Below are 14645 nucleotides of genomic sequence, written 5' to 3' on the forward strand. Positions count from 1 at the left end.
GGTGTCTGATTCGATTCCTGAACTCGGTGTCACGTGATTTTGTTAGGTTTTCCAATAAGCCTGAAGCGAGATGACGTTTTACCCCCGTCTCTAGACCACAATCCTTTTCACATTGCTTTTGTTCTTTAATTATGACTATTGTTCCTGTATTCTCTAAGGAATCAAAATGATCCTCAGTGATCTCAGCTTTCTAGGTTTTTGATAACTAACTTTATTGAAACAAGTGTATGTGAATGAGCCATGCTCTGACTTTGCATTGTTTAGCACAGTGGCTGTTTCAGGGTATCGAAAACATTTGCATTATATATGTGGTATGAGGGGACTTGCATGAGGCTGTAAAGCTGGGAAGAGGGAATTCAAGATCCAACGTAACAGGGAAGTAAAGGAAAAAGCTGCCGTAAAGTGCTTTTAAATCTAATGCAGATGTACACGGTAATTAGTAGACTAAGGCCCCTTCCACAGTAACCGGCTTTTTTTGAAAACGGATTTTTTATTATTCCTTAAAAAAATTCTCGCGGATAGTCTACACGTAGCATCTTCGAATTTTCGCCCGCACGTATGTATCCGTGTTCGAGAACTTGCGTTTTTACGATAAAGCCATATTCCGCAAAGAAAGAATCCGATGTAAAAAATTTCCGGGTATGAGTGGACGGTGCCTGATAGAGGTAAGTAGATTCATTTCTAATCTGTACATTTGAACTATAGTTTGACTATTACACTTTATCAAGAAATTCTTGTTTCACAGGTTAAGACGTTAAGGTTAAAGTTAGACGCAATAGATCAAAGACGAGTGCGAGTCTTTCATCAGGGTATCCAAATACCGAGAAACTGATGAAAGCACGTGGGGCCGGTTTGAGTGTAAGAAAGGAGGTATCCATCCATCTTTGTTCTATTATTTTTGATACCCGAGCGTAATACGGCAAAAAATAGAAATAAATTATACTTTCGAAACTATTCGGTTGGTGCGGAGCAGCTGTTTCCGTATGTCTGGTTTGAGTCGCGTGAGTCTAGTGACATTTGAGGATCGTGGTTACACAATGAAATACTAGTATATTCGATTTAACCTCATTGTGTCTAGATAAGAACGAGAATAACCAACTTCGATTCCAATGATAACAATAAAGAAATAAGACAAGAGGTAATAGGAAACTTACGGCGAGTGTGGTTTTGAGTCACATAGGCAGGAATACGATGAACGAATTTCAAACATTTTATTTTAAAATACAGTACTTTTTAATTTAATTTTTTTTAAATCGTTAAAGTAGTGACGACTGAACAATACAAACTCGGCATTTCTCCGCCAAGACTACCCTTAAAGACAGGGCTCTTTACCTTGGTCGTAACGTTTTTCCATTTTAAACCATGTGTCATTATTTTGAGAATAAGATTCTTTGTTTGCGTTGTATCCATATTCATGGGGTCTTCTCATGCGTAACCGTTAAACAAAGAAATAACGCTATAGGGAATGTCACGTGTCCAAAAAAGTCAAGTAAAACCGTCACGTGGTCTGAAATTAGAAAACATTACGCCCAAGCTAGAGGTCTATTTTTATTTACGTGGAGCTGACTGGGCTGTCAAGACTACTTGATATCCGCATGCGAGCCTTCTCTTCCGCTTCTTTTTCCCTTGCACGACGAGCTGTATTGATGACATCAGTGCGTAAGGTTTCAAGCTCGTCTAACCTCTTCTCGTGATCGGCATCTTCCTGTATTAGAAGATGAGAAAAACGAGTTAACCTGTTCACCATTGAGGGCCTCCAAGTTTAGACTGCGCAACATGCTGTTTTAATATAAAGTCATGAACCACATCAGTGGCGGATCCAGGATTTTTCAAAGGGGGGTTCTGTTTCTTAAACTGTGTATAATTCTCTTTTGTTTAGTCGATGTCTGACAAAAAATTGGCTCTAATCACCTAATTTACTATCTAGTAACGGAACTTAAGAGTGGCTGTCCGTAACGGTCGAGAATGGCGGGACAGCGAAGGAATTTTCAAATTTCTCATATTTTGTCAGAAGACACCCTTTGGTAAGCTCTTTTAAAAAATCCAGTTTAAAACTTCGAGCGCTTTTTTATGTTGGCGAATTTTACGAAAATCTAAAACTCGACTTCCGGTTTGCTCTGGACCGGTGTGAACAGCCCAAAATATTACCCATATTTAAGAAGGCCTCACTCGTTCAAAAATACTCCTAACGATCTGATACTTTTTCAACATTTTAACTAACTATCAGACTCCAAAAGGGATAAATAATATTTTTGGGAAAATATTTTGTTCTCGCTTTTTGGGATTTTTTTTCGATGGCATTTCAAGCAGCTACGACGCGAAGCAAATTTTAGCCTAAGTTGAATGCCCTAAATCATCACCTGGTATATATTTTATTTTCACTAATACTATATGATCTGAAAGCTTGTTTATTGTACTTCTTTTCCTGAAAGTATTAGTCTTGGAACGCAAATACGTCCTCGCGATTAATCGACTCTTCTATGTAGCATACGGCGGTCTAATTTCGGATTCAGAATCAAAGCGCCTGCTTTATAAATACTCAAAAACTTTCTTGGATCACCCAGAATGAACATTTTAATCGTAAACAACATTAGTTTGATGACTGTAAACTATACTCCAGCTATATATTATTGACTTATACTTTTGTACTGGAATATTTTAGAGAGTAAGGACTTAAGCGTACGAATTCTAAGTTAGAAAAAAAACCTTTAGACCCCATCAAACGCAGGGTTTTTTTATTTTTCTCTTTTCTTTGTTTTTGTTGAATATACTTGCTCAAAATCCTCCCAAATTTCAATTAGTTCCACGTTATTCGTAGAAAAAACAAACTCATTTTTGTACTTTCTCAAAATTAATGGAATAAGTTAGAGGACACTATGATTGAATAAACAAACTGAATTAGTTGAGAAGCGTGGCACGTGAACGTCGATCACTTGTACCTTTCTTGAATTATATGAACTAAACAAACAACCTTTATGGTTTGTATTTTTTGTCTTTATCTCTTGTCAAAATTAATAATAACTAGTGACTAAAGTGCGTGCAGTTGCTTTCGTACTATTTCATTTAAGCCCCTTTCCCGATAACGTCACACATTTGATTCGCATCAACACTGCCTACTCTGTTTTTTATAAATCGTCCTTGTTTTAAGAGAAGTCAGTGGCTAACAAACCTGTTTCCTTTCTTATTCATTCGTCTAGAATGAACTGTTTGACAGGAACAATTGTATGGTTTCTATCAATTACGGCCGCAATCGTAAACTACATTCAAGGTATTTGGTGCTTTGCTCTTTTAGGGGAACAGGAACATGTAACTCTAGAGCCTCACAGAAAATCTGCAGCATTGTTACCTAGAGAGTTTTTAAGTCTGTCATTTTTCACCATTGGAACATATATCGTATTGGTCGTAAGTGATAGGGTGCTGTAGTTGGCAGGGCCGTAACCAGGGGGGGCACAGGGTGCACGTGCACCCCCACATAAAAGCTTAAGGTCCGCCGATTTTTTTATTCGATGTGCACCCTCCCTGTAAAAGTTCTGGTTACGGCCCTGGTTGGAAAGTCGAGATAGCTGCTTCTACAGTATTGTACTGGGAAAATTATCATCTTCCTCTATTGCGTTTGGGGAGATAGCAAGGTCTTCAGGGACGGTCTGGCCGAGTACTTGAAAAGACGCAAGCCGTCGGGACCTCGAGCACGTCTCATGACCTTTTCTACAAATTCTGGGTTTAACTTTCTTCCTAAGGTTTACTCAATGTTGAGCTTGTTGACCAAGTAGGTTCTCTGTTTTTTGATAAAGCGGTCAGACTTTTTATTTTCTTTGAGAGCCCAGCCTCTTCAGCAGATAAATCCGAGGTCCTCATATTACTAGACGAGAATTTTAGGGTCGGTAGAAACCCCAACCCCCTCTTCCAAGCTTTGTATTTGACGGCCTTAGCAAGATCAAATAGCGATTGTTTCTCAAGAGATTTCGACCATCTCTCAAGAGAAAAATGCTTTTCAAGAACAGAGAATCTTCGCACTCGCACGCAGCCGCCGCCAGAGCACCATACCTTCATTTAATTAAGAATGTAGTTTACTATTGCGGCTGTAATTGATAGAAACCATACAATTGTTCCTGTCAAAATGTTAAAAAAAAGAATAAGAAAAAGAAAAAAAAAACCGGCTGCTCAGCTCGACGATTAGCTTGCCTACTGAGCAGCTATTACCTGAATCTTGGCTATAAACATTAATGTTGTAAAGCATAATTTGATATATATATATATATATATATATATTTTTTAAATTAAACTCATAAATAATTCATGAGGAAAACACAATAGAAATCACGACCATGAAGGAGGTTTTATATCTGATATAGATTCGTCTTCATTTGCATAAACTTAAACTTGGATTTTCTTGGCCAGATTCACTTCAATTTTGAAAATTTTAGTGAAACACAAAGGAACTAGCCTAGACGTTTGATAAGCAATCTACAGTATGAGTGGCCGTGTTGTATTCGATATACAATCACTCGGCTACGCCTCGTGTTTGTATATCGGATACAACACGGCCACTCATTCTGAAAAAAACGTCTGTCTGATGAGTGCGTAAGCACGAAACTCGGAGTTACAGTGAACATGTCTCGTCTTTAATCCAATCTTTACTATATATCTGTTGCTCTGCATCCCTACGCATCGAGCACTGTTTCACCAGTATAGACCACATTACATACTTTGTTATATATATATATATATATACAGCCATTTGCAAAAATTATGGCCGTTTCAAATATAAATACAACTATATCGAAAGTATATCAGACAGGGCGGGATATCATTCTTGATATTTTTTTCCAGAAAGCCCTAATGATAGACAACTTGAAAAATATATAGTGGAAGATATCCCATAATACTTGATATGCTTTCGATATACTCGTATATGTATTGGAAGCGGCCATAGTTTTTGCAAATGGCTGTATATATATATATATATATATATATAATATGTTATTATTATTGGTAAAAAGATACTTGTTGTTCCTGTCAAACAGTTTATTCTAGGCGAATGAATAGGAAAGGAAACAGGTTTGTTAGCCACTGACTTCTCTTAATGAAACAAGGACGATTTTTGGCTTTTTCATTTAGAATCAAGTTAAATCAATCAATTCTGAAACCCCATATAAAAACAAGCAAAAACAGCAACAAAAGAGAAGGGAAAAAAAGCAGAGTAGGCAGTGTTGATGCGGATCAAATGTGTGACGTTATCGGGAAAGGGGCTTAAATGAAATAGTACGAAAGCAACTGCACGCACTTTAGTCACTAGTTATTATTAATTTTGACAAGAGATAAAGACAAAAAATACAAACCATAAAGGTTGTTTGTTTAGTTCATATAATTCAAGAAAGGTACAAGTGATCGACGTTCACGTGCCACGCTTCTCAACTAATTCAGTTTGTTTATTCAATCATAATGTCCTCTAACTTATTCCATTAATTTTGAGAAAGTACGAAAATGAGTTTGCTTTTTCTACGAATAACGTGGAACTAATTGAAATTTGGGAGGATTTTGAGCAAGTATATTCAACAAAAACAAAGAAAAGAGAAAAATAAAAAAACCCTGCGTTTGATGGGGTCTAAAGGTTTTTTTTCTAACTTAGAATTCGTACGCTTAAGTCCTTACTCTCTAAAACATTCCAGTACAAAAGAATAAGTCAATAATATATAGCTGGAGTATAGTTTACAGTCATCAAACTAATGTTGTTTACGATTAAAATGTTCATTCTGGGTGATCCAAGAAAGTTTTTGAGTATTTATAAAGCAGGCGCTTTGATTCTGAATCCGAAATTAGACCGCCGTATGCTACATAGAAGAGTCGATTAATCGCGAGGACGTATTTGCGTTCCAAAGCTGATACTTTCAGGAAAAGAATTACAATAAACAAGCTTTCAGATCATATAGTTTTAGTGAAAATAAAATATATACCAGGTGATGATTTAGGGCATTCAACTTAGGCTAAAATTTGCTTCGCGTCGTAGCTGCTTGAAATGCCATCGAAAAAAAATCCCAAAAAGCGAGAAAAAAACATTTTCCCAAAAATATTATTTATCCCTTTTGGAGTCTGATAGTTAGTTAAAATGTTGAAAAAGTATCAGATCGATAGGAGTATTTTTGAACGAGTGAGGCCTTCTTAAATATGGGTAATATTTTGGGCTGTTCACACCGGTCCAGAGCAAACCGGAAGTCGAGTTTTAGATTTTCGTAAAATTCGCCAAAATAAAAAAGCGCTCGAAGTTTTAAACTGGATTTCTTAAAAGAGCTTACCAAAGGTTGTCTTCTGACAAAATATGAGAAATTTGAAAATTCCTTCGCTGTCCCGCCATTCTCGACCGTTACGGACAGCCACTCTTAAAGGTAAATTAAACATTATAACAGCAAATATTTATCATTTCGTGTTCAACATTATCCTTGTGGATACTTTTAAGCAAAATTTATATAAGACATATTTCTATTACCTAAAAGATCAAACCTTCAAGGGGGGTTCCGTGGAACCCTTCGAACCCCCCCTGGATCCGCCACTGCACATACGCACGCAGGAACGCATTGCGCTTGTGTTTCAGTAACGCGTAAGGCAGCGGGTGAAAAATAAAATGAAGCATGTTGACGATTATCTGCGCGCAACCGTGACAAGATCTCAAATAAAGATGAAAAACAAAATAAAGCATGTTGATGATCATCTGTGCGCAGCCGTGACAAGATCTCAAATAAAGATGAAAAACAAAATAAAGCATGTTGATGATCATCTGCGCGCAGCCGTGACAAGATCTCAAATAAAGATGAAAAACAAAATAAAGCATGTTGATGATCATCTGCGCGCAGCCGTGACAAGATCTCAAATAAGGGGGATTCTTAAGGACACTTTTGCCCTTTTATACAGACGATTCAAATGCTGATAAACCCAAGTGGATTCTGGTGAATTGTCGCCCTCGCGTGACTGAAACACATATGTTGTCTGTTCACCTGCGCGCAGCCTTGATAAGACGTCGAGTAGAATATCCTTTTTTATTATATAATTACCAATGAAATATCTATTTTTCTCTATTTCGAAAAATTGATATCTTCACACGTGAAAATAACACCATTGCGATGACTATTCAAAAATACACGGAAAGAATTGCCTGAAAAAGCAAAAACATACTTTCATTGATAATTATATAATAAACAGAATATTACATGGGCGCTTGGAGATACGAAATTTATCTTCTCGTGTTGAAAATCTCTCACTCGTTCGCTACGCTCACTTGTGAGAGATCTTTTCAACACTCGAAGATAAATTTCGTATCTCCGCGCGCCCATGTAATATCCTCTACATATTCGTTTTATATATGGGGACAATCAAAATGTTGATAAAAGTGGGTTCATTTGGTGTTGCATGAGCAAAGCCTTAAATTAATAACCAGTCACACCCCAATCCCATCGTGTAATGCGGTTGTTTTCCTCAATAATGTCCGGTACAGGTCTATGTTTTAAAAATATAGACCTGTCCCGGGGACATTCATATCAAATCAATATGAAATACAAATCCATTGTTTCTAAATCACGGATCGGGCTGCGCCTTCGGCCTTTATTTTTAACAATGCCCTCGCCCTAGTGTTTGTTCCTTTACATAACGACCAGACATGGGACAATGTCCGTCCAGAATTGGAACTTGTCCAGTCGAACAACGTAACGTTCATCATGAGCGGCGACTTACCAGCCGTTATTTCAAGCCCTGATGAGTGAACAAGTGAGTTGTACAAACATTCTAGCGCCGTTTTTACAAGAAGTCGATTAGAAGTTACGCATGAGTTTTACACCAAAGATGCTTAAAATACTTAGATGATGGCTAGTAAACACTAGCGTGGACTGCGTCGGTGTTTCTAATGAAACAGTTATCGTAGAATGATAAGTTATACACCGTAGTGAAAATAGTAACTGACGTTTCGGACGTTAGTCCTTCGTCGGAGTCAACTCCGACGAAGGACTAACGTCCGAAACGTCAGTTACTATTTTCACTACGGTGTATAACTTATCATTCTACGATAACTGTTTAAAATACTGATAAAGGTCGGTCTGCGGTTATGAATAAACTTATCGAGGCATGGAAGATATGCTAAAAAAACACTTACTTTCATGGTGCGAATTTTGGCGCGAACGAGAATATCGTTGCAATGTTGATCTAGCGTGCCTGAAAAGATATTGTAACAGCAAAAAGTAAGGTAACAGTCACGCAACTAAGGTGATATACGAGCACGTGTCTGTAAATAAAGTCTAAAAGTCCTAATTTCAATTTTTTATACGAAATAAAACAAAATAATCACAAGAGCATCACTACTGTATTGATGGGAAACCTTTGCAGATTAAAGATTTAGATTTAGAACGCAAAGAAGCCTACACTGAGTTACAAAATGATTTTTAAGCACACCTGTTTCAGTATTCTCCTGATTCTCATTTACATCTTCTTCTTCTTGTTCATCTTCATCTTCATCATCTGATTCTGTTTCACTCTCATTGCTAAAACACAAATACATAGAGCTACACCAGTGCATACCATATATCCATGAAAAAGTTAAAAAATTAAATAATTTAAAAACAAATAACAAAAAAAGTTACAAAATTAGTGCAAAGTTTTATAGCTCTAACGTCTGCTAAGGTCTACTGATCTTACTAATTTGTGCACATTTGTTACAAAGTTTTTCATGTGAATATAATGGTATGCACTCTAGAACAACTATATTACTTACACTGGACAGCCAGCTTGTTGTCGGTCTGCTTTAGTGATGTTGCTTCCATCAAGTTGTTCAAGTTTATCAAGTGACTGTAGTATCTTAACCCTATAGGATGTCAGTGTATACAGCTATGAGAAACATTCATTCTTTGAGTTCCAAATACTGCAATTTATAGTGGATATGTATCATTATGAGTTTGTGAATGTGGTTCCTACAGATTTGTACCCCTCAACTTTTATAACTTTTGAGAGAGCATTTTTTCAAAATGCGTAGGAAACACAGGAAACCCAATTCAAGCCTTCATTTAGTCAAATCCTTTTACATTGCTGGCTTTCACTCAGCTGATAAAATAAAAGTTTTTGAATCTCATTATCTGGGTGGTCAAACACTGACCACCATGTGCTGTCAGCCAGAAAGAATTCTATTGAAAATTTATGATTTAGCTGATGAACATTCTGCACCAAACAGGAAATGACGTCTAGTGAAATCAAGCAATACCTTTCACCCCCCAACAAGATTTTTAATTCTGGAAGGCAATCTTGCAGTCTAAGATACTTAAATACCTAATACTTTTTTAATTCAGACCTGTAATCATTGTGCATCACACATGGATTCCCACTCATATTTAGAATAATCAAGCTTTTAGGAAGTTCCTCTACGAGCAGAAAACAAAAGCAAGTCAGCAAAACATGGAAATACTTGGGAAGCATGGGTGGTGTAGCAGTGAGAGTGCTTGCCTCTCACCAATGCAAGCCAGGTTTGAGTCCTTCCGGTCTTGGTGTCCTATGTGAGTAGAGTTGTTTGTTGGTTCTCTCCTGTGCTCCGAGGGTTTTTCAGTTTCACCAGTTTTCCTTCCTCATAATTAATCAACTTCTAAATTCCAATTGGAATTCATTTAATGCTTTCTTGTCATAAGATCCAAAGAAGGATTCAACAAGCAAAGGAATATATTTCAAGGCTGGTCCATGGATAAGATTTTGGTAACAGAAAGAATCAATATTGCCTTAACAATCATGTAGCAAAAAAACACACTGAAAACACTTACTTGGATCAAAATCTTCAATATTATTGTCTGTTAAATCCAGAAACATTAAGGAGTGAAGATGATTTAAGTTCTCAATTTTCTTGATCTTGTTGTTAGCAAGTGTAAGGAACCTAATGGAAAAAAACTCAGAATCAATCTGATTAATTATTTTAACCAATTATTGCAACATTTTATTATAGATTGTTGTTTTACTCAAAAAAATAGGTCTTGTTAATCAACCTTACCTAAGCTTGGGTAGTGGATCAAGATTTTCAATTTTGGTGATTTCATTCTAAAAAAGAAAATCAGATGGCATAATTATGTTGACGTAAATAGTTGTAGAACAAATATTAAACTCAGGCATAATATATATAATAATGTAACATAATATCCACAAGGGCGGATCCAGGGAGGCAAAGGGGGGCTGAAGCCCCACTTTAGCAGAAAAAAAATTTTTATTGCAGTTTTCGTTGTGTTAACAGAGGAAGCTCAATTAGCCCCCCCTAAATTTTTGAATGGATCCGCCCTTGATCCATGCCTCCATTAATCAATACACTTTTTACTTGTATTTTCAAACTACTTACATTTTGTAAGTAAAGATTAGTTACAGGCCCAAGACAATCCAAATTATCAATATTCTTGATGTTCTCACGGTCCAAACGAACATGGGTCAAGGTCAGTATGCTATCAGCTCTGATAACAAATAGAATTTGCTTTTCATTTTTATTAAATCAATTAATTTGAACACTCAATATGGAGCAGTTTTACCATGGATGATAAACGTGACAAGGCTGCAGCCATATTGGCGTACCAAACGATACAAACTTAATTTCTGCAAGCTTTTGCATGAAAATAGAGTTCAATTGTCCAGGGATAGAAAAGGTATTGTTTTGGTACGGCAACATGGCCGCTGTGACATCACGTGAAAACGCTCTATACTATCAGGGTGGTGCAATGATATTAAAATAGTAAAGAATGCAAACTTCAAAATTGAAATTAAGTATTAAGGTAATGTCAATTGGGTTGTTGCTAGGATGGTTGTAGAATGTCAATAGAGTGATAGAGTCTATATTGGAAGCTACATTGGGAAAAAAATAGATTCCATATTTTGGCAGCTATAGTCAAGTTTCATTGTCACTCAGGAACCTGTTTGAAACACTGCAAGCAACAGCAATACATTGTTTCATAACCTCTTATCAATAGTGGACTAATGTGTCTTGCCATTTACATGTAGTTGTCTTGGTGTGGAGTGTGGGACAGTGAGATTGATAAGTTTTCAACATTATTTGTCTATTCAAAATTCCAGAGGAACCATTCATTTTTTATCAGGGAGGCTGGAGAGTCTGTGGGATTTAGCAGCTCAAGAGGGGAGAAGTGGGCACATGAAAGAATGAATGAGTTGGCCATTTTTGCGGTATGGTTTAACCAAGTGGATCCCCCACCCCCAAATTAAAAAATGAGTGGTCCCCAATTTGCTATCATCAGGACAAGAACTCTATCATCAAAATGTATACATCTTCATCACAACCAAGACTTACATCTTGTCTGCAGATAGTTCCTTGGTGTTCACGTTTCGTTTTGCAATTAGAGAAACAGAGATTTCTGTGGTTACTATGTATAAAAAGAGCAGGTTTTGTAATGAGATGTAACATGTACTAGCAAAACATAGTTTGAACCAGCATAAAGAAATATAACTATACATTTATATAAATCATATAAATCAAGAAGTGTGTTTTAAAAGCATGTAATATCAGCGTATTAAACTAGACGTAACTATGGACGCTTTATATTTCAAAACAAATTGAAATTTTTTTGACGTTAAGAAATCCTGTTTCTTCTTTCTACTTCAAACATCTCGTTATGAAAATTACATACCTTTTGATTTTGTTCTAGGAGGGGTGTCGTTCTCCATCGTAAAAGATCGAATATTCAGGTTCTCTTGACTATTTTACTTGCCAATAACGGGCAGGAATTTAATCTGTGTTACTTTTGGCGCCATCTTGAAACGAAACGTAGTACCACAGGTAGCCCAATCTTTGAAGATAGGGAAAGGTCGGTAGGGCGGCTACTCGGTACCCGCCACCTCTGCAAGTAAAATCCTAAATTTTGTCCTGAAATATCTCCAATCTCGTGTCTTTCCTCTAGGTGCGGACTAAGAGGAATGCGAACTCTGGGTTGGAGATTGAAGGGATATCTCCAAATTTAAAAAGTTAAATTACAGAATTGAATGTTTGCTGCACGCACAGCTGAGCATTTCAAAAAGGTAAAGCTGTGTCTCTTCTGATTGATGCGCAGTGCATGATAAAATTTTTTAACAAATCTTTGAGAGGAAAGAGGTTCGGACGATATCCATACCATCGTTGTTTGACCTTACCTCTAAAAGAGAGTTAATAATCTGTCAATAATTCTAATTGAGGCGCATTGCGTAGCGGAACTAGGAAATGAAAGTGACCAACTTGTAAACGTTACCAACAAATTTGCAAAGTTCATTGCAGTCGTAGCATTCAGTAGTTTTTATCAAAATGTAAAAATTATATTGGTACTATCAATACAGTGTTTTCAAACGTTTCTTATTTCGTTCTGAAATCAGTACCCCTTTACCGGATCGCTGCCCGCCATTTTTTTGCCAAGAGGAACCAAATTATAGGGGGCGATGGAGGTGACACAGAAATCCCATATCGGTTTGAAACTCTGGTATACCAAAGGACAGAAAGAATGCTCAGGAAACAAAAAAGAGCGGGTTTTAAATTTATATGGCTTTCTAAAATTATTAGAAAGGAGTGAATTACAGAAGTATAGTTTCAAAAAAAAAAAAAAAGCTTGGGCGTCCTTTGGAGAGGATTGTCCGCATGCGTGAGAGATGTTTTGAATTAGGACTTAACTTGAAGTTTTGAAGACGGCGACGCCAACGGGAGGCCGGTAAACTTCCCAGTATTAGGGGTCTCATGCCTTCAAAGTCTGCCTTATCCCTGTGGATGTGTTGACTTTATCGACAATATTTTGAATAAAATCTCCGATGAACAGAACCCGCGTAAAGAGAAGTCAATGATTTGCACCTTCGGTTGACGTCGCCGTTGTGGAATTTGGAAATCTTATGTTCTTACCGTCCCTAGCTTTTTACTACAGTAACTCTATTTTTAATAAGTACTGGAAGTGCGCGCCGCGCGCTAAAAAAAGCATTAAAGCATGACATGATTTGTTTTTATATAAATGAAATTTGGTTTTCTGCTTAAAAGCCTCCAATTTAAACTGTGGCACCAATGTGGCCAGAGGGAATGCCTTTTAGAAGGTCAAATTGACAATTTTCCAAGAGAAATAATATAATAATGGGTATTAGAGAAATCTCCCAATTATGGAATTTATTTAGTAGACGTGTTTTAGGGAATCATCATATATATTATATGTTTTCCCGGTTCCATTATATACTTATCTTGGCCTCGATGTAAAATAATGCCTCAGCATTAATTGAGTTTCTTACCAATAAAGGTAAAAAATTCTTTATCATTATCATTTTCCCGATGATTTAGTTTTTCATGCTCCTACGATTTCGTGAGGTGTAAACCGCAAAATAAATCTGTCAATCAGCGTAGAACTAATGATTACTGAGAAAATGCACTAAGGGTAAGTAATAGCAAGTCCTCGACTCATAATCACCTGACTTTAGTTGCATACATTCATATCATTCGTTCCTCCGTTCTTTCGTTTGTTTTTCGTTATTTCATGACCTGACTTTAGTTACACTGATTAATTTATTCATTCATGTTTCACGTTTCTTCATTCATACCTTCGTTCGTTCGTTCGTTCAGTTCGTTCGTTCGTTCGTTCGATAATTTACAAATTATGAATACTAATGATAAAAATGCCAGTTTGAAGAGTACTGTATAACAAGGATTAAGAAAAGAAAAGTTTTAAATGCTGGATATATATATATCGTAGATGAATTTCTTAGCTTGTGGGACATGGCAACGTTAACTAATGGGGGAAAAATGCTTGCGCAGATGTTCATAACGAGTCGCTACTTTAACATAGTTTTATGCAAATTAGCGCAGTTTTTTCCGGTCACCCTTCGACTCTCCTGATCTATGCATTGGAAACTGAAAGTAGAGTTTGAAGTCCGCTTTGGTCTTTTTCTCGCTGATTTAGGATGAAAAGCATTCAGTCGATCTTCGCAGCCAAGATAATTTGTTTTTCCCTTGCTGCTAATGACGTAATACCATCGGTTCTACTTCACCTGGCAGTGCCTGCTGCTCTTAATTCGCCCTGGTCGTCGAGACTGCATGTTCGGGCTTGAGGGCTAGTCTTTAAATTCTACATGGAGCCTAAGATTAAATATGTTTATTAAAACCCAATTACTTAGAATAGTTTCATAAGCGTTTTTTCATTATGTGTATCAAAACTCTTTCATTTTGTGCCATAACACTCCAATTCAAATACGACACAATTATTTTTTGGTTTTCCAAAGGCAAATGTCAAATAGATTTCCGAGATTTTCTGGCGTCTTGGACTGACCGGATACATCGCTCATCAGTTTTACTGAATGCGTTTGTGGTTATTTTTTTAGATTGATCATGTCAGGACTTTTCCAGAAGCCCAGTAACATAAACACCAGGATCTCAATACCATCGATCACATTTTTTGGATACGCATTTTAAATTGAGAATTTAGTCTACTTCAATTGAATGGCATTGGGAAATACTTCCTGTGCTCAAGTAGGTCCAAGAAATACAGTATTCACATCGGGGTAAAAAGCCAATCACATATCTTTATTTATATTTTTCCTATTTTTAACTACAAAAAGCAGGAAATTTTCTTAAGGCTATTTCACTCTTCGCACTCTTTTCATTTAGTCGCCTGTGGCTTTGTTTTAATATCAGTTCCAAGCTC

At 36.7% G+C, this 14645-nt stretch overlaps 1 protein-coding gene across 2 annotated transcripts; it reads right to left on the reverse strand.

Annotated features, from left to right (window-relative positions):
- Nucleotides 1-1197: 1197 nt before the first annotated feature.
- LOC116296736 (uncharacterized) lies at nucleotides 1198-11970 on the reverse strand. 2 transcript variants are annotated; one of them, XM_031704803.2, is made up of 10 exons: nucleotides 11637-11821; nucleotides 11300-11372; nucleotides 10346-10454; nucleotides 10007-10053; nucleotides 9783-9892; nucleotides 9323-9392; nucleotides 8753-8842; nucleotides 8434-8522; nucleotides 8138-8196; nucleotides 1198-1705 (listed from the first exon to the last, which is right to left on the reverse strand). In XM_031704803.2, exons 1-10 carry the CDS (start codon nucleotides 11671-11673, stop codon nucleotides 1553-1555), a joined length of 837 nt encoding a protein of 278 aa, XP_031560663.1. In that variant the 5' UTR covers nucleotides 11674-11821; the 3' UTR covers nucleotides 1198-1552. The 2 variants fall into 2 exon arrangements, with proteins under 2 accessions (XP_031560663.1, XP_088892384.1); XM_089036258.1 differs by lacking the exon at nucleotides 8138-8196 and having other exon boundaries at nucleotides 11637-11970.
- Between the last annotated feature and the right edge of the window lie 2675 nt (nucleotides 11971-14645).

The sequence above is a fragment of the Actinia tenebrosa genome, unplaced genomic scaffold, assembly GCF_029948245.1.
Source record: "Actinia tenebrosa isolate PJP-AT-01 unplaced genomic scaffold, QUT_ActTen_1.0 PGA_scaffold4__44_contigs__length_22323623, whole genome shotgun sequence".
NCBI lineage: Eukaryota > Metazoa > Cnidaria > Anthozoa > Actiniaria > Actiniidae > Actinia > Actinia tenebrosa.